The sequence below is a fragment of the Eleginops maclovinus genome, chromosome 5, assembly GCF_036324505.1.
Source record: "Eleginops maclovinus isolate JMC-PN-2008 ecotype Puerto Natales chromosome 5, JC_Emac_rtc_rv5, whole genome shotgun sequence".
Classification (NCBI taxonomy): domain Eukaryota; kingdom Metazoa; phylum Chordata; class Actinopteri; order Perciformes; family Eleginopidae; genus Eleginops; species Eleginops maclovinus.
Window position 1 is genome coordinate 12,850,465 of NC_086353.1, and position 24,640 is coordinate 12,875,104.

Consider the following 24,640-nt stretch of genomic DNA (forward strand, 5'->3'; position numbering starts at 1 on the left):
GTACCATGTGTAATACAAAGAACAAAGAAGCCGGTTTGAGTACTTTTCCCCACCAAATTCATTGAACAGGCTGTGATGTGATTTGCTAAATCTTCATGTGGAATACCTTGGCACATTTACAATGCTTTTAATATTCATTCCTTTTAATATTTATGGTGATGAATGACTTTCTGTTGTGGCATAAGGAATGGTTACAGCCACTAATCTTTCTCTAATAATTAATTTTGAAAAAAGACTTACAAAAGGAAGAAAAAGGGAAAGCACCATCTGTGCCACTACGGTTTCTTTATTATGATTGTCTTCCAACACCCCACCCCTGGTGTCTGCACATTTTTTAGATTTAAAAAATAAACTAAACTTAAACAAAACTTGAGAACACTTAAAGAGCTAGTTGCCATTTGTGTAAATGTTGCTGCTTTGTCAGATAAAGAACAATTCACAATGATTTTCTTTATATGCACCTTAGATGAATATCTCTCAATGTATGCTGAGCCTTATACTGTAGTATGTTCTTTTGCCTTTTACTGTAGCACTTGTCAGCCTTCTCTTCAGTTTCCCTAGCTGCTTAACGAAAGAGTGTTGAGAAAGGAGGAATGGTTCCACCTCCGTACAGTACATCCATTTATAGGGGCATTCTAAAGAAACTTAAACCTGTGTTTGAAGTTTCACATATGTATTGTTGACCTCTTTTGAGACTACTGTCAAAGGTTTATCTCTGGTTTTCGAACACAACAATAGCATCTGTTTTTAACAATATGCTTTGATGACCAAATGACTAATGTAAGTGTCTGAAAACATAGAAGCTGGTTTCGCTGCAAATATTTCCCTAAGGGGTTGATAAAGAGCGAAACAGAGCTAAAAGGTGAGCGTTTCCTGCTGTGATGTCAATGTTGTGTTTACAGCCTGTTTTGCTGCCAAGGGGGCAAAAACAAAATCAAAAGAAAATCAATCATTCCTGCCAAAAGTGTAGCTTTCACATCCTTTGAGCACCGCACTCGGACGGTCATATATGTATCAGTTCAAGTGCAGTTTGAAGGTGAGTTTGGTTAAAAACTCATGAAATTGATAGATATGCCTATTTATCTGAGACGTACAGGGTCTGACCCAGGTCAGAGAGGTCATGAATCCAATTTGAAGGTCAGCTCATTTACTGTAGATCAACCACCGCGAGTATCGCTGCGCAGTCTGAAAGGGCTAGGAATAATGTGTAACCCAAAGTGACTCTCTTTTCAATTCTGGTGTGAGGTTAGAGCCCACCCTCCCCTCTTTCCTTCCTCTGGGTGGAAGGGCTTAGGCCCCTGGAGCCTGAAGGGCTATTTGCCCAGTGTAATTGCCTTTCAGCACCTTTCTATGGAGTGGTCAAGGCAGTCTGGCTGGCGTGTCTTATTAAATGATGTCTGAATTAATGCATGCTCTTACATGCAGTTAGGAAGCGCAGTACAAGGAATTATACAGAGGCAGCGCTAAACTTAGTTTCTACCGATTAGTGTGCATGTGTGAAGAGAGGCCTGGCTGTAAAAGTGTGTGTGTGTTTATGCGTGCATAATAATGTGCATGCCTGTGTTCTTGCGCGTTAATGTACTTACGCTATGAGTTTGTGTTTCTCTATTCATGAGTGTGCATACGTGTTTATTGGTGCACGCTTGAGAGTCTGATCACTCTCATAATGGAGCTCTGGGTGTCTCAGGAGGCTCTAAAGAGGAGATCAATGAGGATTCAATGTGGAGAATGACCTCCAGTGCACAGCAACAAGCCAGACTGCTGACCAGCGGGAGATAAATACATACAATCAATTCCTCCCCGCTCCTTTACTCCCATCCTCGCTCCGCTCCCTCACTCAATAAAGACAAGGAATAAATTAACTACCTTAACTGCATGATTTACTCATTCTTCAGAAAAACAGGCAGCTACATGTCGATTCATTCCAGTTTGATTTTGTTATTGCATGCAGACACTATAGATTGCTCTTCATTCATTCTAGATTTGCCTATGATTTTCCTTATAAATATATTGAGCATATACTGTAGGGTCAACCCTCCATGTTTAAGCCCTTGTGATTTTTTCCATACTTAATTCAGGAAACAGGCAAAGGAAAGGGGCCATTCGGAGGGTTTCCACTTATAACCAATGTAGCGTAATGCTTACCCTGTTTTCGTTTCGGCTCATATGGACTTCCTTAAAGATATAAAATGAGACAGGAAATAGGCCATGGAGTGTAAGAAGGCCAAAGTAGGCCACTGAGGACTGAGTGCAATCGGGGTGTAACACAGGAGCACCAATTACTGTGTTTGGTCTGCCCAACTGGCTAACAAAGGCAGCTCGCTGGATGCTTTAAAAGGAGGTCATTCTGAAGCATTTGGACTTGGCAATCGGTTCCATCTTAATCACTTATATCTTCATTGAAGTCATTCACTTCACAGTATGTACTTTTAATGATAGCAGTGTTTAGTATTGGGGCTTGTGCTAAATCACTATTGCAAACTGCTGTGTTTGAGAAATGTAGCTTTTGTAAAAAAAAAACACCAATCTTTAAAAAGGTGTGTATATCCTTCAAGTATTCAGTATAAAAAACGTACTCAATTGAGTTGACTACTCTAACCCAGCCCTATATATCACATGAGGATTACTTTAAGCAAGACGTTCAACATTCCAGTAAAAGAAATTAAAAAAATCTCCAGTGTAGTTTACCTTAAGTCAACAGATAATATAAAGGTTTACTCCCATGAATTCCATCACATCATGCAGCAGAACATTCTCTTTTTGAAATGCATATATTTTCCTCCCTTGACACTTAAGAAAGTCGACTGCCTCTCTGTCTAAAATGTCTGTTTGTATTCATTCTTTCTATTTTAAATACCCATTCTTTATTCCCGCAAATACCTATTCTTTCTTTCTTTCCCTATTTCTCACACGTACACATAAACTCACAATGGCAGGAATCTCAAAACTCCCCTTTCCGTACATATGTCATTAACTGTGTGGTTTGGAAATCTTGTTTTCCTGTCTTCCTTATCTTCCACCTAATCTGCCCTCCTTTTCTGTGCCCAGCCCATTCCAGATTGCAGCAAGTTTTTTCATCTAATGTCCTCAGATTTATATATGATAGCCTATTGCGTGAATACATACACAGTGTAGTCATAGTCAAAGTCGCTTGTCTCTGCATCACCCTTTCCTCTTGCCCCACACTCCCCTAACACTCTCTCACTCTCTACTGTTTATGGAATTGTTTCATCATGTCTTCTTACATGCATATTATAGAGGCTTGCCCTACGCAAGCGGCATGGCTCCGATGAAACATTTGAATAATTTATCACCTCCAGTCTGCCTTGCCACACTTTAGAAAGTTTTCCCAACAAAGTTGCAAAATTATTCATGTTATCTGCATCTTCGGGAAGAAAGAGCCAAACAGGGATAAAACTAAACAAATTTCAAGGGTTACACGATGCCTTTTCCATCTAGTCTCTTTCTCCTTATTTTATCCTGCTGCCCCACTTCTTACTGTAATATGTCCCACTCCTAGAATTTAAAGTGATGATCTATTTGAGTTCTTATGATCCGTTGAGACAATCCGATTGCATATTGTACAGAATGGAACCAGCACCTTTACACCTTGCCATAAGTGGAAAGGTACACAATTATGAAAGTTTCCTGAACAACCCTGAAGCTATTTTTAAAAGGCAGTGAAATTCATCAGAATGGGACCAATAAGCAGTTTTACAACTTGTTACCATTATTGTTTTTGATAAGTACTTCAGCATTATCTAAATTCGTACATTCGTGTTGCTACAGTTCTATTGCTGAAAGTCAACCACAATAATCCCAACCACAGTACAGCTCAACCTCTCAATTATGCTCTACAAAACAACAATTAATATTGAAAAAATAACTCAAAATTGACAGTTTGATAGGTTAGTAACATCTCTAATTTCAATTAAAAAAATGTTCATCTGATCTTATTTTAGAGTGTGATTGCAATTTGGAACATTATTGACAGTTTTGAAGGAGTCAAAAATATAACTCAGACATCTATTTAACTACAAATAAAAAATCAATTATTCTACCTCATTGCTTCATCAGTCAAATACTCAAAGTGTCTAAAGTGATATCCTCAATCTTAATTAGAGAGTAATCACACGCTGGCATCCTATTCTAATCTATTAAATACACAGTTATAAAGAGATGACCTCTATTTGCCACTTGTCAGTTTACGGAAATGTAAAGGTTCACCTTTGAACTGTTAATGGCTGGAATCACAGAGTTCCATTTCCTAAGGAAGTCAAGCATTTCTATTGTCTTCACCCCTCTTCACTTATTTACACCACACTCCCCCATCCAACCTCTCCACTCCTCTCCCTTTTTGCCTTCCCTTGCACCAGATTGCAATCAAGCGACATGGCTAAGCAGCGGTGCAGGAAATGTTGGAAACAAGCTAAAGTGGAGAGAATAACAAGAGTTAATGGCTCAAGTGGAGACCCTCTTTCACCGAGTCACTGATTAGTTCAACCCCTCTGAACATTTCTGGCTTATCACACAGTTGTGTATTTATGTGTGAGTGTGCATACTGATGTGTGCAAAGTCCTTAAAATAACTGTTCATACCACCTGAGATGGTGTCAAAATAAAGGCTGTTTTTTGTTATTATGTGAAAGGGTTTTTGCAAAGTATAAACCTTTTAATTCAAGATTTTAGCTCAGAGTAGTAAAGTATAGTATTCCGAAAAAGAAAAATGTTAAAAATTTGTGGTTAATCCTAGTTAGTTTAATGTTAATTTAGTACAGTGTCTTGTAAGAACTACGTTCCAAAATAAGAAGAACACAATCTTTTACACCAGTATGCTAGTATAACAATGTAACATGACTACATACTGGTGCTTTCAAAGTTTCACACCTTAGTCTCTCACTCCCTCTCTCTCTCTCTCTTTTCCCTTCTGTCTCTTCCCTCCCTGCTTTTCCCCTTCATTCCCAAATGGGTTACAACACAGCCGTCTGAGCAGAGTGAACTCTGTTTCAGAGAGTCTTGAGCACCTGTTCCTTGCCTGCAGTGTGTCCTTATCGATTGCATTGCCCCAGCCAGGCCCTCTGTGTGCATTTGGCCTCCGCACCACTTGTCTTCTGCCAAAAAGCACATGCCAAATTAAGCAGGGCGAGCCAGGACAACTGGGTGGAAGGGGAACCCACAACCCCATGGGAAGTAAAAACAGTAGAGAGCAGCGAGCAGCGCCTGTCATAATGGCTCTACTTGGATTTCTTTTTTTTAAATTATAAAAATAGTACAAGGTGGGGATTAAAGTGGATACAATCTTACATTTTCAAATGACCGGGAGATAAATTATAAGGAGCGAAAATCTTTAATAGCCACAGGGTAATTTTGCTGGAGGCTACAGCTCTCATTCTAACGCAACAGATCTCAACACCTGCTATAAATTCATACCTATTTTCCTTACGAAATTGATGTAAATTCAATGCATGTCTAAAAACGGAGAGGATTGTCTAGAATTTATAGGAATATGCTTATTTAAAAAAAAAATGTCCTGAACCCTTAGCTTTTTGCTTTGAACAAGGGAACTTCCCCTGATTAAGTCAAAAGCATGTAATTGGCAAACTTGCTGCAGGTGTCTGTGACCTCAGCGGAGGGGATACATGATTATGCAACTGGTAATCCAACAGGGCTGAGCAGGGATGTGTCTGCATTAGCTGTGGAACGTGGTGGTGCCTGGCAGCCATTTTGAGGGAGGCTCTATTAGTTGAGGTTGTTTTCTATCTCCAAGTATCGCTGCTTTGAAGTGCTCCATTCTGTCTTATCAGCGGGCTCGAGCCACTCGCCGCAAGCTCTGTGCATACGTGTGTGTGTATAGCAAGTGAGTGAAAAGTACATTTCTGCCCAAGTGTGTATCTTCATGCATTTGTGTGTGCAGCTTAACACACAACTGAGTGAAAAGTTAAGTGTCTGTACAGAGGAGTGTGTGTATGATTGTGTGTGTGCAACCCAGCCATAGGGGCAGTGAGTTATCGCAGTATGCAGCCTTATTCAATGTCTGTGCTTCTACCCAGCCTAGAAAGCTTTGTGCCCTTTAGTCAGATTATCATTTTGCTGTTACCCCTCTGGATTGATCCCTTCATACTGTTCAGCATGGTGTGTTTGTGGAGGCAGTAACTTTGACGCAAACTCTAAGAAAGGAATCATCTTGCATATTAATAAGACCAAGTGAGTGGTATAGACACTTCTCAGTTCTTTGAAACCTCAGTCTTAATTTAAATCCCTTTTCTCTTAGCTTCAGCTTCTTCCTCCCCCCTCTCTCTCACACACCGTCTGCTGCTTTTCTTATGATGTGGGAAGCTTGCCAGAGGAAGTTCATTTTTTACTCTCCTCTCTGCCTTCTACCTTTTGTATTGTGGATTTACGATCCCTCTGTTTACCGAGTGAGAAGTCAACAAGAGCATTCTCGGCAACAGAGAAGAGGCAGAGACAGGCAGTCGCACCCACACAGAAAAACATCACCACACAGTACACAAAAACACACATGCACACATCTGTCTACATGTCAGATGATCATGTGACAGCATCCCAGGCTGACTGACAGCATCTCTATGGCCCCTCCAGTGTGGTGACAGATAGACAACTCCAGGAACAATTTTACTGCCAGCCTGCCATTGTCTCACCTTCCCCTGGGCTTGCTACAGGTCAGGAAAACAAAGAGAATAGCACATAGAACCGAATAAAATAGAATAGAATATTCCCCCCAATTGTTCCAGAGCTTTCAATCTGCACCAAACAACCTACCTCACCAGATGGAGTTGGCCATTCATTATGGAGGAGTAGCAGTTTTTGACAGAACGCTTTTCAAAAAAGAACTTGATTTCATGGCAGCAAAAATTATAAAACAGAAGGTTTATTCTTGAACTTGTAAATGGCAGAGGAAAAATCTATCTAAACACAGTGTCCATAGAGTTTTCAGTTTCAGATCTATCACACTTATAAAATAAACAGAGGGCTCATCATTACCATTCATTATGATTATGTCCATAATGTGTTTGTTTTTTTCAGAAATATTGTTAAATCAGTCATTTCACGGAAATTGTATACAAGTTGTTGGTGGTTTTGGCCAACAGGGATGACCACAGTTTAATTAATGTATAAAATATTTTATAAAATCATTGTTTAGTTAATGAGAAATTATTTGACATGATCTTACATGTAGAGTTAAACCTCCAAACGCAATAATTTTATTCAAACATTTTAAAAGATGGTTAACATATTCAAAGTAATTTATTCATTGTTTGCATTTCCAGCATCAAATCACCTAAATGTCATCTGTTTATATTTATGCTTAATGTATTTTGCATAGACCTACATAATATTTTGTTATGAAGTTCAAGCGTATTGCTTGCCTAGTGCTAAATAGAATAGTTAATGCTGCAAGAGGATTTATCCTTAAGCGCAGGGTGAAAATATACAGTTTTATATACAAGTGAAATGCAGAGGCAACAAATTATCATAACTGGGGTTTTCTACTTTCAAACGGTGTCAGGCATGTGCAGGTCCACCATTTATAGGAAAAAATTGAATGAATTTATACCTGTATTTTAGTTCTGTCACACGCTTGGTCTTTTGACAACAGCCCCAACGAAGCGCACAACGTTTAGGTTAGCTGACATCCTGAAGTTGTCACGGCGCATTTACTCAAGGCTTCCTAAGCTTAAATGCGGTGAGATACATCAGTCCTCATGAGTACCACCTCTAGCATTTTTTCTCTATAAATGTTTCATAAGGCAGTTATGTCATCTTCCGGTAGTTCCCTACAGCATCTTCAGTCATGCCAGTGATGAATTCATCACATTTCAAGACCCCCCCCCCCCCCTATCTTAATGCTGTAAAATAACAAGCAAGGACGGCAGATTAAAGACACGGGTGAGCACACTTGAAAAAGTGCTGAGAAATCTAGAAATTAAAATGGATAGAGTAAAAGTGTGTCAAAAAGGCGAAAGAAATGTACGTGCGAGTCATCCAATCAGACTGAAAATGTCTAGGAAACCAATGAAGAGTGATAGAGCTGCATGGTGTGTGAAGTGGGGTGGCCTGTTGCCTGTGATGCTTGCAGGCGTTACCTCACCTCAAGCTGCCAGCCCCTGTGTTTCCTGCCCTGTACTTAAATGACAACACACACACACACACACCCACACACACACACACACACACACACACACACCATTACTCTTCTATTGTTGTGGCAGTGGCCCTAATGGAGCTTCCCGTTTGAGTGCAGATAGACACACACAAACAAACACACACACACACACCACTCACTCTCTGCTTCATAAGTGTACACACACGCAGATTGACAGCTAGTCCCTAGGCCACTGCTGCTACGCATGATTGATGGCAATGTTCCGTGGAGAATGCATGAGGCAGGGCGGCAGTGATTCAGGAATGAGGAGCAGCACAGTTTAGGTACCGAAACACTCCATTGAGTTGTGGAGGAAGAGAACAGAACGTACAGAAGGAGCGGGATGTTTCATGGCTGTCAGTCAATCAGACAGACAGACAGGGAGAGAGAGAGACAGAGGGAAAAGAGAGAGGTACTGCGCTTTGATTAAACTGCAAATCGACTTCAGCTCCACAGTAAATAATATAAATACCGCCACTCTTTACTAAAACCCACACGTCCTAATTCTCCACACATTGACACATTCTTTTCATCCCCAAACGAACAAAAAAGCATCACAAAATGACAACATTTTCCAAAAACACTGCAGTTAACTCATTTTGTGCCCACCACATCCCCAAATTAGACAATAATAATTTAGTCAATAATATGCAGTAGACTAAGACAAAAACGACATAGCAGTAACAAATACAGCCTGTAAAAATCACAGTCCTTTCCTGTGCAAATCACACGGCCTCATTGAGGGACGACAAATTCTATAACCCTTCAATGTCAGGGACCCGCATGTAGTACATATTGTGGCCTTAGGCAAAGCAACCCCTTAGACAGAGAAACACACGCGCCCGGGCTTTTCATTTGTGCAGAGAATCGTATAATCAAGAATGTTAACATCAGGGCAGACTAGAGGAAAGTCACACTTCACACTTTCACTACCCCAACTGGCAGCAAAGGATAGCTTGAACACCCAGAGGACTCCATCACCCAGAAATTACAAAGCATGATGTCGGTATACTGCACGCTATTCCGAATAAAAATAAATGTTGTTCATAGTATCTGGTCGGCGTGGAGACTGTGGGGAAAATCTTTTTAGGAGAGTTCAGCCAGGTTTATTTGTCCCTGTTCTTACAGTGTGTAGAAAATATTTCCATTCTATGATTAAACACAGAACCTGATATTATAAATCCAATATTTCTCTTGACAATTCAGCTTTAAGTCGCTTTGTGATCTAGGAGAGTTGCCTTTGTCTGTTTGCTTGTGTACTTGCTTTTATCTGTACTTCAGGCAATCCACATCTTATGGGTTTTTAAAATAGGAGTATGAAGTAAAAAATAAAGTCTAAAATATAGTGTAGAGTTATTAAAATATTCACATGATGTGGATGCTCTGCAGGTTCAGACATTCACAGGCTGTTTGTGTTCTTCTGTGATAAAAGTTCCCAAAAATATTATTGGCTGTTTATTCTAAGATAATTTAAGGCAATCTCAGCTGGATAATTAAAGTGTTCACGGTGAGAAACAAAGTTATTCCCTGCTTTGCTAAAGAATGTTTCCAAGTAAAAAGGTGGCTTTTAAAAATGGGTCCCAACTGAATTCAATATTACACATAATGACTTCCAAATGATTGGAGACTGATAAAAATGATTAAAAAAGAAAGTGACAGCAAGCTGTAAATAATTATTTCACTCTTTTCCACTTTCGATTCCTTCACTATTGATTTGTAGCATGTGCAGTTGAAAGCCACAGGAGGGAAGCAGATGAAGTGAGATACACTGAAGTAGGTTCACAAGAGGACATTAACACCTCACATACTCTATTCCTCTCTTCATGGCCCCCTAATCCATTTATTCTTTATTTCTGTCCCCTGAACAGGGTCAGTGTGAATAATTGAGTCATTTTACAATGAAATATTGACAAGAAAAAGAGTTGGCCATATGCATCTAAGTGACCTTTCTGCCTTGCATGATGTCATTGTGTTATGAATCATGCATGAAACGTTAAAAATGATTTTTTTTCTGCCAGGTTAGGCAGCTAGTCCCATAGGAAAGACTGGTAACCTTGCACACATTTCCAGGACAAACCAATTGTTGGTTTTGCATTCATACCATACATCAAATTATCTTGGGAAAATATGTTCTGAACTTGGAAGTAACTTAGAAGAAAAAAGACCCCCACAGAAATCTGGCATCATGCGACAATGATGAAACACTGACATAGGGAAGTCATCAGAAACACAAGCTATAAGAAACACAAGCTATTCCCTGTCACAGCTATTTAGTGCTGTCTAAATGAGTGCCTGCAAATGTGTTTGTGTCAGTTATTTTAATAAAATGTGCGCTTGTAGGCCAGTACTCCCACCATGTAGTGCTGACACAGACACTTCGCTTGATCACAGTTCTTTTAACTCTGTTGTTTTCATTTTGCAATACATTTTGAAATCATGTCCTGGCACAAGGTGCTCAGAAAAACATCCGGACTCCAGTTGTGTTGGCAACTACAAATATGCACAACACATTTTAGGTCCTGGCTCATTGTTCAAGAACCAAAGTGTTTCTGGTAATTAAAACTCTCTCTCTTTCTCTTTAGACTATCGCCCACCTCCCATTATGCCTCCTAACCGAGGAGGAGGAGGCGGAGTGGGTGGAGGAGGGGGTCCAGTTGGTGGTGGAGGTTCCTCCTCTTCCTCAACCAGCCGCACCACCACCACTCGTTCTCCTCCCTACTTCACCACCCCACGGCCTCTCCTCACCACCTCCCCCGGCCAGCGCTGGCGGACCACCACCACGGTTCGCCAGGCAGTCCTGGTTCCCGCCGGTGGCTCAGCATCCGACACCAACCAGATTCCAGACACCAACCAGAAAGGAGGACGCTCTCCTCCGGTGCAGGTCCTCCCACCAGCCCCACAGCCTCCTGCCCTTCCTCCCCAAGACTTCTGCAGTCCAAGGCTGACAGCCGAGATATCATGGCCCCGGACTCAGCAAGGCCAGAAAGCCAAGCAGCCCTGCCCCGTAGGGACACTGGGTAAGAGGCTGTAAGGCGCATTGCCGAATGTATAGTGGAATTAACATGTTAGGATGTTACTAGATGGTTGGTAGCAGTATGTCCTAAAGGTTTGTCCATAGCCTTTTTCTACTTGTTCTTTTTTGCAAACTCTTCCTGGTGAAATACGAGTGTAACCATGTTTCATTGGCAAAGGTTGACACATTGCTTTACCCTTTTCCTAAGTAAAAGCATAACTACCATTATTAAATCCAAAATTCAAAGCAGCAGAACAAAACATCCTTTATGAACAGTCTCGACCTGTAAAAAGTATATAAATGCAGTAGCAGGTCTATACTCCACATACTGCAGGGCTGTTATTCATAGAGTGCATCACACTTTATGAGCTGCATGTGTGCTAGCACGTGAAACCTGTAAATTAACAAGCTACTATCTCCAATAAACAAATGTAGTCAGTCAACAGAAATGTTCAACCACATTAAAGATGTTCAAGAATTTGGACCAACTTTTGTTTTTAACTGGAATGGTTCAATTGTACATTGGTAGGTTTGTTGTTTTTAAAAGTCACAATTAAAGTGTGTTGAATCGACAGTAATCTGTCAATTAGATATTTTAAATGAAAATGAATAGACACATGGTTATATGCAATATAGACACACCAACGAGATGTAAACATGGCAGTGCGTAGGGAGGATCTGACAGTGAGGAACAATATTTTCTACAGCAATAGACAAACCTTGATCACCAATTTGTATTGTATTGTATTGTATTGTATTGGTATTGGCACAGACAGTGTAACTGAGAGCATTTAGATGCAATGGAATACAGATGGAATATGGGGTGTCTTAAAAGTAAGATTACAACATATACAATCGAAAATGTATTGGAGAAGAAGTTTCTCATAACACACAAACATTTCCTGAGGAGAAGTTCTCCTATTTCAATCAATTAACCCACATGACAAAGGTGATTCTTCAGTCCTGCTTGTATCCCTCCCACACACACACACACACACACACACACACACACACACACACACACACACACACACACACACACACACACACACACACACACACACACACACACACACACACACACACACACACACACACACACACACACACACACACACACACACACACACACACACACACACACACACAGGCACACACAGGCACACACAGGCACAGACTGCTTTAGTGAACCCAAGGCATCTCAAGACTCTTCGTGTCTCCTGGTGAATGTCAGCTCTGTCTTACCCCGTTTGTTTTTGCTTGTTTTGCAGGGGTGGCCACGTACGTGTGCATGGCCCATTTGGGCTACTGGGATCCCCAAGGGCCTGACCTCAGCAACTGCACGTCGCCCTGGGTCAACCACATTATGCAGAAAGTAAGTCAGACAGCGCTGTTGGCCCCCACAGCTCCCACCGAGCCCTCCTTAAGGTTATATGTTATGGATATAGTCCTTGAGCAATTTCTCACACATGAAGACACATGGACTACAGGGGAAGATTGTAGCCATGTTTCCATCTTCAGCTGTTAAAGCGGACTTGTTTGTGAGATCTAACAGTATTTATTTGGCTGTAGGGGGATGGATATGTCCCATAAGGTCATTCACTCACGCTGTGCTTTCATCATAATAAGCTACCTCGCATCATAATAGGTTAATTTACATGGAAAGCATTCCTTTTGCTTGGGTAAACATCACTGTGTTCTTCAAGATGATTTTATTATGGAAAGTGTTGCCCCAGTAAATACTTCCCACAATTTCAATGTATGGCTTTTGTAAATGTTCTCAAGTGGGCCACAAGGCTATAAGGGTTTATTCTTAATAGGACAAAACAATGACATTAGGAAACATCTCTGAATTATTCTTAAATATATTTTTTAACATTTATCGGTTGCTGGAAACAACACTGACCTTCTCTTGCCCTAATACACCCCCACTCCCTTCTTGTTCTCATCTTCCCTCACTCCATCTTTCCTTACCTCGCTGCGCTTCATCTTTCCTCCTTTCATTTCTTTACTTTTTTCTCTGTACCCTTTTGTCTTCAATGCCGTCCTCCTCTTCACACTCTCACTAACTTTGCTCCCAACTTTCCCTTCCCTTCTCACCTCATCTGACTTTCTTTTTTTTTTTTTTTACTTTCATCCATCTGTCGAAATCTTTGACTTTTCTCCACCCCCCCCCCGCCCCATCACACCGTTTCGCTCACAGCTCCGTTCGGGCGAGACAGCAGCAATCGTGGCCCGAGAGCTGGCAGAGCAGACCAAAGGTCTTCTGCGTCCTGGCGATGTGCCATCCACAGTGCGGGCCATGGCCCAACTGGTGGAGCTGCTGGACGTACAGCTCAGAAACCTCACCCCCGGGGGCAAGGACAGCGCTGCTCGCAGCCTCACCAAGGTACTGCTTCAAGAAAGTCTCAGTTTGAAGGTTAATGTATTGTAAAGGGTTGAGTGAGATGAATGATTTTCTTGCAGGAACTGATATGAGGAAGGATGCAGGGTAAAGAAAAGAATATTAAGTGAATGAAGGATGAAGGAGAGAAAGGGAACAAAAAGCTAGATAAATAGCGCCAGTGGTTAGTGGTATCGTCTTACATCATTCTTCAGGGGTTTGAAAAGTCTCTGTTTGCGGAGTTTGATGAGAAACCATGCATAATAATGTACATCTCCAGACAATATAGCTGCTATTATACATTATTTTTATCCTCTTCTGAGGGTCTTAAACTCACAAGTTTTGCTCAACATTATAGGTAATAGAAGACAACTTATTTGGCAACTATTCAGATTTAGTCAAACCCTGTTTAGCCCTTTTTATTAAAACGTACAGTACTCGAGATAAAAACAGGCTTGGGACACACTTTATTTCATAGCTCATTGTTTAAAGAACTTCAGACCTTTGAGCTATGGCTATGAAGATGCTGTCGACATAGCGTGCTTGAGTGCTTACTTCTGGATTACATTAATGGAAACTCAATCCTGAGTATGCAAAAGATGACTTTTACATCTCTGGTAGTCAAGGAAAGAATTGTGTTCTGTACTTTGTTTCATGTAGGCAATCAATTACAGTGAGATAAATCATTGGGGAACGGCTGGCTCGGCTGGCTAATTGACTAACTGACTGGATGGCGGACTGTTTCTTGAATGTCTCTGCTGAGGTCAACAGTGATAGGCGGGGTTTAGGAGTCAGATTGACAGATGCTGCCACCTCTTATAGAATCACGTTTTGTTTTTCTCCCTCATCTATGGCTCAGTGGCTCAGCCTTATTCACTTAGCATTTCCTCTGATCCCTCTTAGTCATTAAGTAACACGTGTCTAGTGAATACATACCAGAGCATGTGTAAGTGAAACAATTAATCTGCCTTTGCTGTTGACCAAATGGCCTGTTAAAGGTTGAATTTGTAGAAAAAAGTCTTCCATAAAAGAGGAAAAGCATTCCTCTTGTTTTCAATAATAGCCCAATTATATATACCTAATTGAGTAATATGTCAGCTTATTATGCTAATTTTTGTTAGGAAATCGAATATGACCGATCAAGCACGAGTGGCGTAGTAATTAATGCCATCAATTAACTTCACAGTAGATGCAGAGAATGAGGAAAAAAGGGAATGGAGGAAAATAAAATTATGAAAAAGATCTGGGAAAAAAAAGACGAAAGGAATAGTAGAAAGTTAGACAGAACATTATAATATATACCAAAGAAATTGTGTGCAATGTTAATGAAGGTGTCACTGCCTGCATGCACGCAAATGTGAGATTGCGTTTGTCCGTGTGTGTGTGTGTGTGTGTGTGTGTGTGTGTGTGTGTGTTTCTGAGAGGTGTTATATCGCTAACAGCTAAATTGTTTCAATTTTCAGCTTCAGAAGAGAGAAAGGTCCTGCAGGGTTTTCACACAGGTATTTCTGCTTCCTGGTATCGTTGATTACTTTACCACACCATATGACCCACATGTTCTGTTTTTATTCTTTACACTCAGCATGTAATTCACAAATTCAGCTTGTGTGTGATTACACATTGCAATGCTCTAGGTAGAATATCAATTCTATGCTGCAGCAGCTGTGTTATGATTTGCATCCCAACCCTTTGAGGAAGGCTCTAAACCACAGCGTGCATCAGGGTCACTGCTAACAAAAGTTTGGGTCTCCTCACAGGGTTTGCATTCTTTCGTTTTCAATTTCACTTTTTATCAGAATCAATGGCACTGATAAGAGGCCAAGATCAATATCAATAATAGCTCATCTATTTTGCGGTATTGTCTGCAGAATTGTAAACAGGCCTGCCTGGAACCAAATGACTCGCTATCCATCTCCATTCATTGAAATGCCCTCTCTGCTGCTGTATCAGAGAGAGAGAATAGAGTGTGATAGATACTCTGTTGCATATTGCTTGGTCACAGCCTCAGTGCCTTAAAAAATAATACCAGCTTGTGTTTGTGGCTCATTGTTCATTTATTTGCGTCCTTGTTGGTCTGCTTGCATTGATGTTTGTTCGTGTTGACGCCATAGGCTAACACCGTGAATGTAAAAGCCAACATCATTTAGGCATGTATCTGGTCAGCTAAAATCACTATTCAGATCATCAAAAGACCCCACCTTCCTCAACCATGCGCTGAACATAGACTGCAGAGACTCTTTTGCTCTCCCTGCATTCTCCGACACACACACACAACCACACCCCCTCACACACACACCCTTGATGGGCTAGCTGTTTTTCTCCTGATGCAGGCTTTTTTCCCCCACTCTCCCCTGAAAAGTCTTAACGTCAGCACCAGTCAGCAATGTCACATCATAGAACATGGCTTAGGACTATATGCAAGCTGACACACACTCACACACACACACACACACACACACAAATGCTACAACTATTTATTTATTTTCAACAATGATCTCATCCCGTCATATCAAGACAGTAAGACATGTTGATGTGCCCCTCCTCAAACCAGTACATGCTGAATCTCGATGAGTGGCTGCTTCCAGACAGTTGGTTACAGGTCAAAATCAAAACATTTTACCATACACCTTGGGTACAGCAGCGGGCTGGGATTGATCGATTATACAATTAGCCTTAGTAATGTGAAGTAAAATTATACCAACAGTCCCTTACTCTGCCAGATAGAAATGTGCGTGATTAGGGATGTGGTGTGGTGCTGCCCTCTCCTCGTTAATTATCTACAGCACTAATTGCCAAGTGAGGAGAGTGGGCAGGAGGTTTGGGTTCTTAATAGAGACGAAAAATAATTGAATTCTCTTTTTTCTTCCGTCTCTCTCTCCTTCTCTCTCTCTCTGTCTCCCTCTCACACTTCATCTCTCCTCCTCTCTCACTTCGTTTGGGGAACTGGGGACTCGTTTCATGTATACTAAATTGGCAATTTATTCATGATGAAGTTGGTGGTGTGGAGAGGCTTTCATGCTGTAGGGTGGATTGATGGAGGGAGGTAGAGTCTGCAAGGTAGACTGAGAAACAGAGAGGGGGGAACTAGGGGGGAGGGGTAGAAATTAAACAAAAAGAAGAGAGTCACAGAAACCCAAATGGAATGCGAGAGAAAGAAATACAATAAAGGGGGCAGTGAGGAGACAGTGATGCTCAATGACAATGTCTAATTTGCCCTCTATTTATGGATGGCGGGTCAGAACATGACATGCTGCGAATTTAAAGCCTGATTTAGCTGCAAACTCATCCTGTCAGAGAAGACAAACTCCAACAACAACTGACAGATAAGCCTGCTTCTCTGATGAAAACATTTCCAAAACATGCTCTTTCTCCCAGCTCGGCCAAGCGAATAAAAGAGGAAAACAATCCCTTCTTTCCTCTACTCTCACCCCTTTCTTACTTTCTAACTGTCATTTTACGAAATGTGTGCACGTGTGTACACATACTGTACATACATGCTCATGCACATGTGCCCGTGCTCCCCTTCTGTAGCTAGGAGTAGTAGAACAGCCCAGCTCTAGTCTGTGTTGCCACTGCTGTTTACGCTGGATTACCCCAACGCTTCAAAGCATTTCACTTCTGCCCCATTTACTGCCATGCGAGTGTGTGTTTGCATGCATGTTGTGGGTACGCACACACTCATGCACGTGCCTACCCTGTTATACATAGACACACACCAACTACACCCTTATCTGTCTCTGCAGAGTCTCTCCCCTCTTTGAAGACCTCTAAAAAAAAAAAAACCTGTCTCCATTTTAGCCCTCAAGTCCTCATAGGTCCTACTTCTGCAGATAGAAATGTCACCAATGGCACTAGAGCTTACACACACACACACACACACACACACACACACACACACACACACACACACACACACACACACACACACACACACACACACACACACACACACACACACACACACACACACACACACACACACACACACACACCTTTATTACATCTTTGAGTTTCTGATGTGGAGATGTCTGGACCTCAAGGAATTCATACCCCTTCTTCTCCTTACCTATCTCTCTCCCTTACAGATCCAATCGCAGTGCCAGCAAATTAAATTTCAATGAAAAATTATATGAAATTCAAAATGCAAGATAATCAAAAGTTCAATAAAAAGCAATGAAAAGTTTAATGAGAGTAGAAAAGGGGGGTTATCTAAAAGCACATCAAAGTGAGAGTGTTAGGGACTAGCACCAAGAGCGTGAGCGAATGGAAAGCAGTGCTTCTGCTGTCCTATCTGCCATGCCTCCAGAGCACCCCCCTAGTCTGTCTCTCTCTATGCTACTGTACAGCAAGTGGAGCAGAATGATGCACTGCAATGCTTCTCCTAGCCCCTTGTGCACACCCTCCAACACACACATTTTAATTCCATCACACATACAAGCACACTTTCATCCCGGACACTTAGCAAACGCACTTGACAATGCACCGCAACAATGTATGGCATTTATATGTCACTGCATATGGACTCATTCAAGCACAAACAGCATTAGAACAACAAAGAAAGCATTACTTCCACAACACAGGCAGTTAACAAGAAAAGCAGGTTTTATCTAACTGGGGTACTATGTTTGTAGTTTTGGCAATATTTCCATGAATAATGCCACTCATCAAGTTAATTACCGGGATTTGGGTAAATTACAATATTAGGATGTCCGACAGGGGAAGAAACACAAGCAGTCGGACATCATTTAGGTTTTTAACAAGTCTCCATCCGACAAAGCTATTAGGAGGAGAATGGCAAATTCTAAAAGGATTACCATAATAAAAGGGTGTGCACAGTTTCCTGCAGGATTATTTTATTGGGGGATTAACATTTTTTGTAGAAAACAGAAAAGGTAGGCCAATATAGGTAACTCAAGTGTTTGCTGAATCAAATGAGCTTAATAAATAAATGTTATCCAAAAGCTACAGGTAAATAACTGACCTAAAATGTACTGAGAAAAGGTAAGAAGTAGATACATTAAAATGTATTCTGTGCCAACATTTCTATATTAAAGTTTAAAATAGGAAATGGGGAGAGGCAGAACAGAAAATCTATATGATAATGTTTTATGTAAATCTATTAAATTATATTACGCTTACACCACAAAGTGCATTAACATGTCAACGTGCGGTATAGCCCCACACAGCTCTTATATCCATAGCATAAAACACGTTCACTTTCTGTAGAAAACATTCAACAACATGTAAACTGATTATCGATTTGGCCTATAGGCAGTAAGAGGATAAAACACAACAATGATAATAAATAAAACGACTCTGAGACACCGCAGCGGGTGCGAAATGCGGGCTACAGAAATGAAATAACCCAACACTCCTTATAGAATCAGCAGCGGAATAAAACATAACCACGGCAGACAACAGAGAGATTTATACACCACAGCGGCAGCAGCAACAAACACATATAGAGCTTGGCAGTTAAAGCACAACACATAGCGCACATTCACGCACGCATAAACACGCACACACGGCTTCAATGACGTTCTCGGGAGAAATACAACCATCAGAGGAAGTTTATTGCTGTACTCACCTGTTTGAAAGTCATTTTGTGGGTCTTGTGCACCGCGACGTCCCACTTATTTTTCTCCAGGTATAACTTCTCTCGCTCTTTTATTCTCAAACATACGACAGTAGACTATGTTAAATGACATAAAGTACAGTACAGTCCGCTTTAGCCTCGTTATCCCACCGTGTTTTTCAACGTTTTCAAACATGTTGAGCTGGATGAGGTTCTACACATTTATCAATCAAAAACAACTGAAAAGCATTCACACAACTCAATAGAGGTAAACGTTCCTCAGTACATTTAAAAATCACGCTGCAAGGTCCGGCAAGCATATTAGCATTTAGCATGCTAACCAGACCCAGCATGCACCTGTGTAGGCCTAGCACCTGTGTGTGTTTGATTTGGGTCACTTAGCGGACTGGCCGGCAGGGGGGTACATTAATTAAGGGAGACACAAAGTTTTTATTAAAATTTTTTATTTTTCCTTTAGCCCACTGTTCACAAACAGCTACGCCCAGACTTAAACTGGTTTACATAATCTAAATAAATAGTTGGCTTGTTTCAGGGCTTCAACAAATTATTATTTGAATCATTAATTACTATGTTGTTTTGCATATAGAATAACCAGAAACTAGGAGACTAGAAAGTCTGTCATCAAAGTCCATGTTTTACCTGATCAATATTGAAAAATCCAACAACAATAAAAAAGGAGCTTGTAGAAATGGCAAATGTTTGGAAATGTTACCTGATATGAAAATGTATTATAAAATGTATGATTATTTATATTATCGAAGTAATTGCCAGATTAGACGATAACTGTTTTGTCAAGAACATTTCACAGAATATTTAAAAAAAATTTTAAAAAGCTGTTTTTGCCTGGAAAATGGCGCGAATAATTTGCCTAATATTACATTTTCCATTAACCACAATTTATTTGAAACACGTATGGAAGCTTGTAGTCTTCCGTCACAGTCAACTGAATGGTTGAGATAGAAACAGATTTGCCGGTGTATACGTATGCAAGGGTGTGCTTCATATCCGCTCCTGCTTATTCTGGTGGTTTACTGAAGCAGTGGATTAATTAGTTTTTGTTTACATGTTGCCCTCCCAAACTCATCCAATATGCATCCCAACTAATTAACTGCTAGCGCTAAAAGAGGACATGATATTATCATATTACCTTGTTGGCTAAGCACCCATTTTTTGTGTGTGCTACACTGTATCTACATTTGGATATCACACCCCCAAAATAAACAGGTAGGATTAGCTCTAATTCCAGAGGACAAGTGCACATTTTGTAGCACATGCTATCAACACTCTAATGAGTCATTACCGGCAGTGTTTCTCCATGTAGTACTCTGTCTCTACCCACTGCAAACACAGACAGCCTGCTTTCCTCCCTCTTGGCCCTAACACTGAGTGAGAGGAGAAGGGACGATGTCAGATGGTTGATGCGCGAATGCCAATAAGCTGATGTCTTTCACCCTTCCTCTCTGGCCTTGCAATTCCCCAATGGACACCCCCTTTGCTTTTATAATGGCACCTGCGTCCCCTTTTCCATTTTCCCAGCCACCTTCCTTGAGAGAGAGAAGCATTGAAAACGTGAGTGATAAGTGAGGGATGGGAGTGCGTTTGCAGAATGGTGGTTTACAGTTGGCGAAGGAGGAAATAAAGAGGCAGACGGGACTGTGAGATGTGTGTGTTTGATAGCACCTGTATTCGCTTTTCCGCCTCCCTTGTTCCCAGCGGACGCCTGTCACAATGGACTCACTGGACTGTTTTATCGCTCTCCCATGGCTCTCCCCTTCTTTTTCTGTCCTTTCTCCACCAGCTCTCACTTTCTTTATCTCTCCCAGGGTCTTTTAGGATGTGTCTGTGTGTTACTGTGTGTGTATGTGGGTTGTTTATGTCTGAAAATGAGGAGTTGAATTCTTAAGAGCAGAAAGGAATGTGTGTTGGAGACAAAATAAGTATTGTTTCCTGGAGAGCGACTCATCTATGTGAGCCAACTCTTCTCAGTTTGGTAATATTTTTGGATTCCTAACCGTTCAGCGCAGTTGGATATGACCCAGCCGACATTATCTGATAAAATGTTAATTTTTACTCAGACCCTCAAGCACAAGTTTTCAAACTCAAAGATAAGACTGTTGCTTAGTCTTAAAAAGAGAGGAGAAGTAGGGGAAAATGAGTCAGGTTTGGGGGTGTAGACACATGGTGATTGCAATCAGCTAATTAGCTTAGCTTGATTTTGAGGACATCTGTGATGGATTTTCAATCACAACATCCTTTTTGTAAAGAGACATGAAAAAGAAGGTGGTAATGAATAATAATAAGTGCGGGCCATAACTTTGGAAATGTATTTTTCATTTAACAGCTGTGTTTTGCCTTTGTTACGTCTGCATGGGAATGCCACATTTGCATTGCTTACATCTTATTTTTGAGTGTCATGATTTATCACCATGATAAATGAAAATCCACTGCTTTCTCAATGTTGCATCACACTGACTGCTGTCTTCAGTGTTATTGGTGAAGCAAGTGCTTTTTACTGAATTAATTTGCCATAATTAACTTCAAAGTGTTGGCATTAGCTTCCTCTATTTGACTCCCATGTTTCTGCTGCTGCTCTAGGCTATGGTGGAGACGGTGAATAATTTGCTGCAGCCAAGAGCCCAAGCGGCGTGGAGAGAACTGCCCACCAGCGGGCAGCTGCACTCGGCCACTCTGCTCCTCGACACTGTGGAAACAGGAGCTTTTATGTTAGCCGACAACCTCCTAAAGACTGACACTGTGCAGGAGACCACTGACAACATTCGTGAGTACATTTGTTTTCCCCCTTCCTATCTTCAAAACTCAGTTGGACCATGCAACTGTCACAGAGCCTGTTGAGATGCCCTCGAGCAAGGCACTTAATCTCCATTAGCACTGGTGAAGCTTCACAGTCACCAAGTGTTGAAGACTGTGGTGGCAGCAGGCGTATCTCAAATGTTGAATTTATGGCTAGGCTAAAACAATAGCATTTTACATCTTGTTGAATTGGATCTGAATACAATGTCCTGAAGGAAATCCTTTTACTACAGCATGCTCAGATTTAGGCAGAAATATAATTCTTAGATTTCACACTTTTCCTTCTTATATCTTATAATAACTTAAACCAGTTGGCTGCTAAAGATCTAAGGATATGATGCAATGTCATAGTAAGAGGCAACACTGACACCAGGCATTTCTGAACCCTTCACTTCAGATCTATGTTTGATAACACAAACCAGAAACAAAGTATACAATCTAGCTTCACACAGCATCAATTAAACGGCTGGTGTTAACCTTTGTAGGGCAGAATAATGCTATTGTTTCTCTCTTGGACTGTTAAGAGAGGAATGTATACAAGTTACGGCCTGGCTGCATAATATATTGGTGACAGCAGTAATCGACAAAGAGTATTAAATACGAAAATTACATATACATTAGAGCCAACAATACCTTTGTAAAAATCCTGCTTTTTAAATATGTATACTAAACGTCATTATAATACTGTATACATCATTATGTGTTTGTATGTTATTTCATAGGTTTTAGTTAAGATGCATCTTCTGAAGAAATTCAGGATGACTCCTTTAGTGTGAAATATTTTCTGATATTTGTGTGTTTTACTCAATTTACCGCTCTAACAAATTCATAATTAGTGTGCATGAATAAACACAAAAAACAGAACAAAAAATCTGTTATCTTTCCATTAACATTCAACAGATGTCAAAGATAACCATGTTTATTTTAATGTATCCCGTTCTCCAATCAGATGAACTGTTAATCAGAAGTATCTAATTTTGAGTCCTGAAACAACATAGCATAACCAAATTGGAAAGAATGTAATTCCACAACACTTTTACTAATGAAAACTCATCCTTAAGTGATGGTCTGTCCCTGATTGGACTTGAGACAATCATTTGTAAATGCATGTCCTTCTGTTACAATAGTACTGAGCAAATGACTAGTTTTTCCATAAAACACAATATTTCAATGACTACCCCTAATACCTGTCTACCTCCATAAACATCCTGAAGCAAAACAGAAAGAAAAAATAATAACTCTGATTGTATTTTCCAAAGATGATCAATTATTATATATTATGCTAATATTTCTACAACAACGTGTACAATACACTTAGGTTATACAGCTGTATGCCCCCCTATTATGTACAGCCTGTTTTATTATGTAGAGCAGGCATGTTAAAAATGTCCAGGTTATTCTTTTAGAGGTACTGAAGGGTCACATCCACAGAGACCCACGCTCATCTAACAAAATGCAAAGGAAACAAACTGCCTTTAGGGATCCAAGGCAGGGATGAATTGTTTTCCAAAGACAATAACACTTATTTATTTATTTTCCCTGTATTTTCTTCACTCCACTTGTAGGCAGAATTGACAAAGCAGAACAAAGCTAGTTATTATGGGGTTGTGCACATCGCTCTACTCCCCTCTCTTTTTCTCCTCCTTCCATCCCTCCTCAGCCTCTCTCCCTAATCCTCTCATCACTGGGCCATAGAATAAGGCAGGAATACTAAAGCCCTCTTTGCTCTTTGCTTGATGATATATCTCTGAGCCATCTTTTTATCCGCAGACCATCGAGTTGCACCCACTTGTGTTTCCCTTGATTATCTTCCTGTTTACTTCCTTTTTGATTTGATATTTCAAAAGCTCTTACAATTACTTCCCCCCATTACTAGGATTCACTGGGCTTGTATATGAACCAGGAGGAGATGAAAAGTCATGAAGGAGGAGCTAGGGATGATGAGTAAAGAAGAAGAGTGGATGAGTGCATGCTTGAGGGTGATGATTGTGGTGGAATGTCAAATGATGCTCTGAGGGTTTTCTTTGCTCACTTTCACATCAGTAGGCAATGAAATCATATCTATTTAAGTCACACAACATGGGGATATATTAGAGCATGTATTTTCTTGCTACAGATAGAAAGCGAGGGGGAAATTCTACAAAGTCATTGCTCTCAACATTTCTCTGTCTCGCTCTCTCTGAAACAATCCGAACCGTTGCCATCCTACACATTTTTTACCTTATATCATTTCAGACTTGTAATTCATCCAATTTTTTTCCCTCTCCTGAAAGCACCTCATATATACGGTTACATAAACAGTAATGGAGATGTAGGCTAGCACATCTCTGAAGAAGTTAAAAAAGGAAATCATCTTTCTGTGGGAAATTTTGGTCTCTGCATTCCTCTCCTTTTTGTTCCGTTAATCTTCCCTCCCAGCTAATCCAGTGGGCAGATCCACCATGATTATCTCTCCCTTTTATTCATAACCGCCTCTCATCTCTTTCTCTTCTCCCATCCTCACTTTTCTCTCTCTCGGGTTCCTCCTTCTTTACTCTACTCATTGCACTTTTAAGCCCCCCATGTTTTTTTTAACACGTCTTTCAAAGGAGAGTGAGCGACAGGAATAAATTATTTGAATGACACATTTTAAAGAAGCCCCTGCAGCTACAGTAGGTGATATTATTGTGTTAGA

At 40.6% G+C, this 24,640-nt stretch overlaps 1 protein-coding gene across 1 annotated transcript in view; it reads left to right on the top strand.

Moving 5' to 3' along the window:
• adgrl3.1 (adhesion G protein-coupled receptor L3.1) overlaps nt 1-24,640 on the top strand; it is a 109,596-nt gene that overhangs the window by 59,452 nt on the left and 25,504 nt on the right. Inside the window, exons 8-12 of the mRNA XM_063883597.1 lie at nt 10,746-11,180; nt 12,448-12,551; nt 13,380-13,565; nt 15,023-15,061; nt 21,751-21,934. Coding sequence (XP_063739667.1) covers nt 10,746-11,180; nt 12,448-12,551; nt 13,380-13,565; nt 15,023-15,061; nt 21,751-21,934 — 948 coding nt within the window. The remainder of the gene's footprint in view (nt 1-10,745; nt 11,181-12,447; nt 12,552-13,379; nt 13,566-15,022; nt 15,062-21,750; nt 21,935-24,640) is intronic.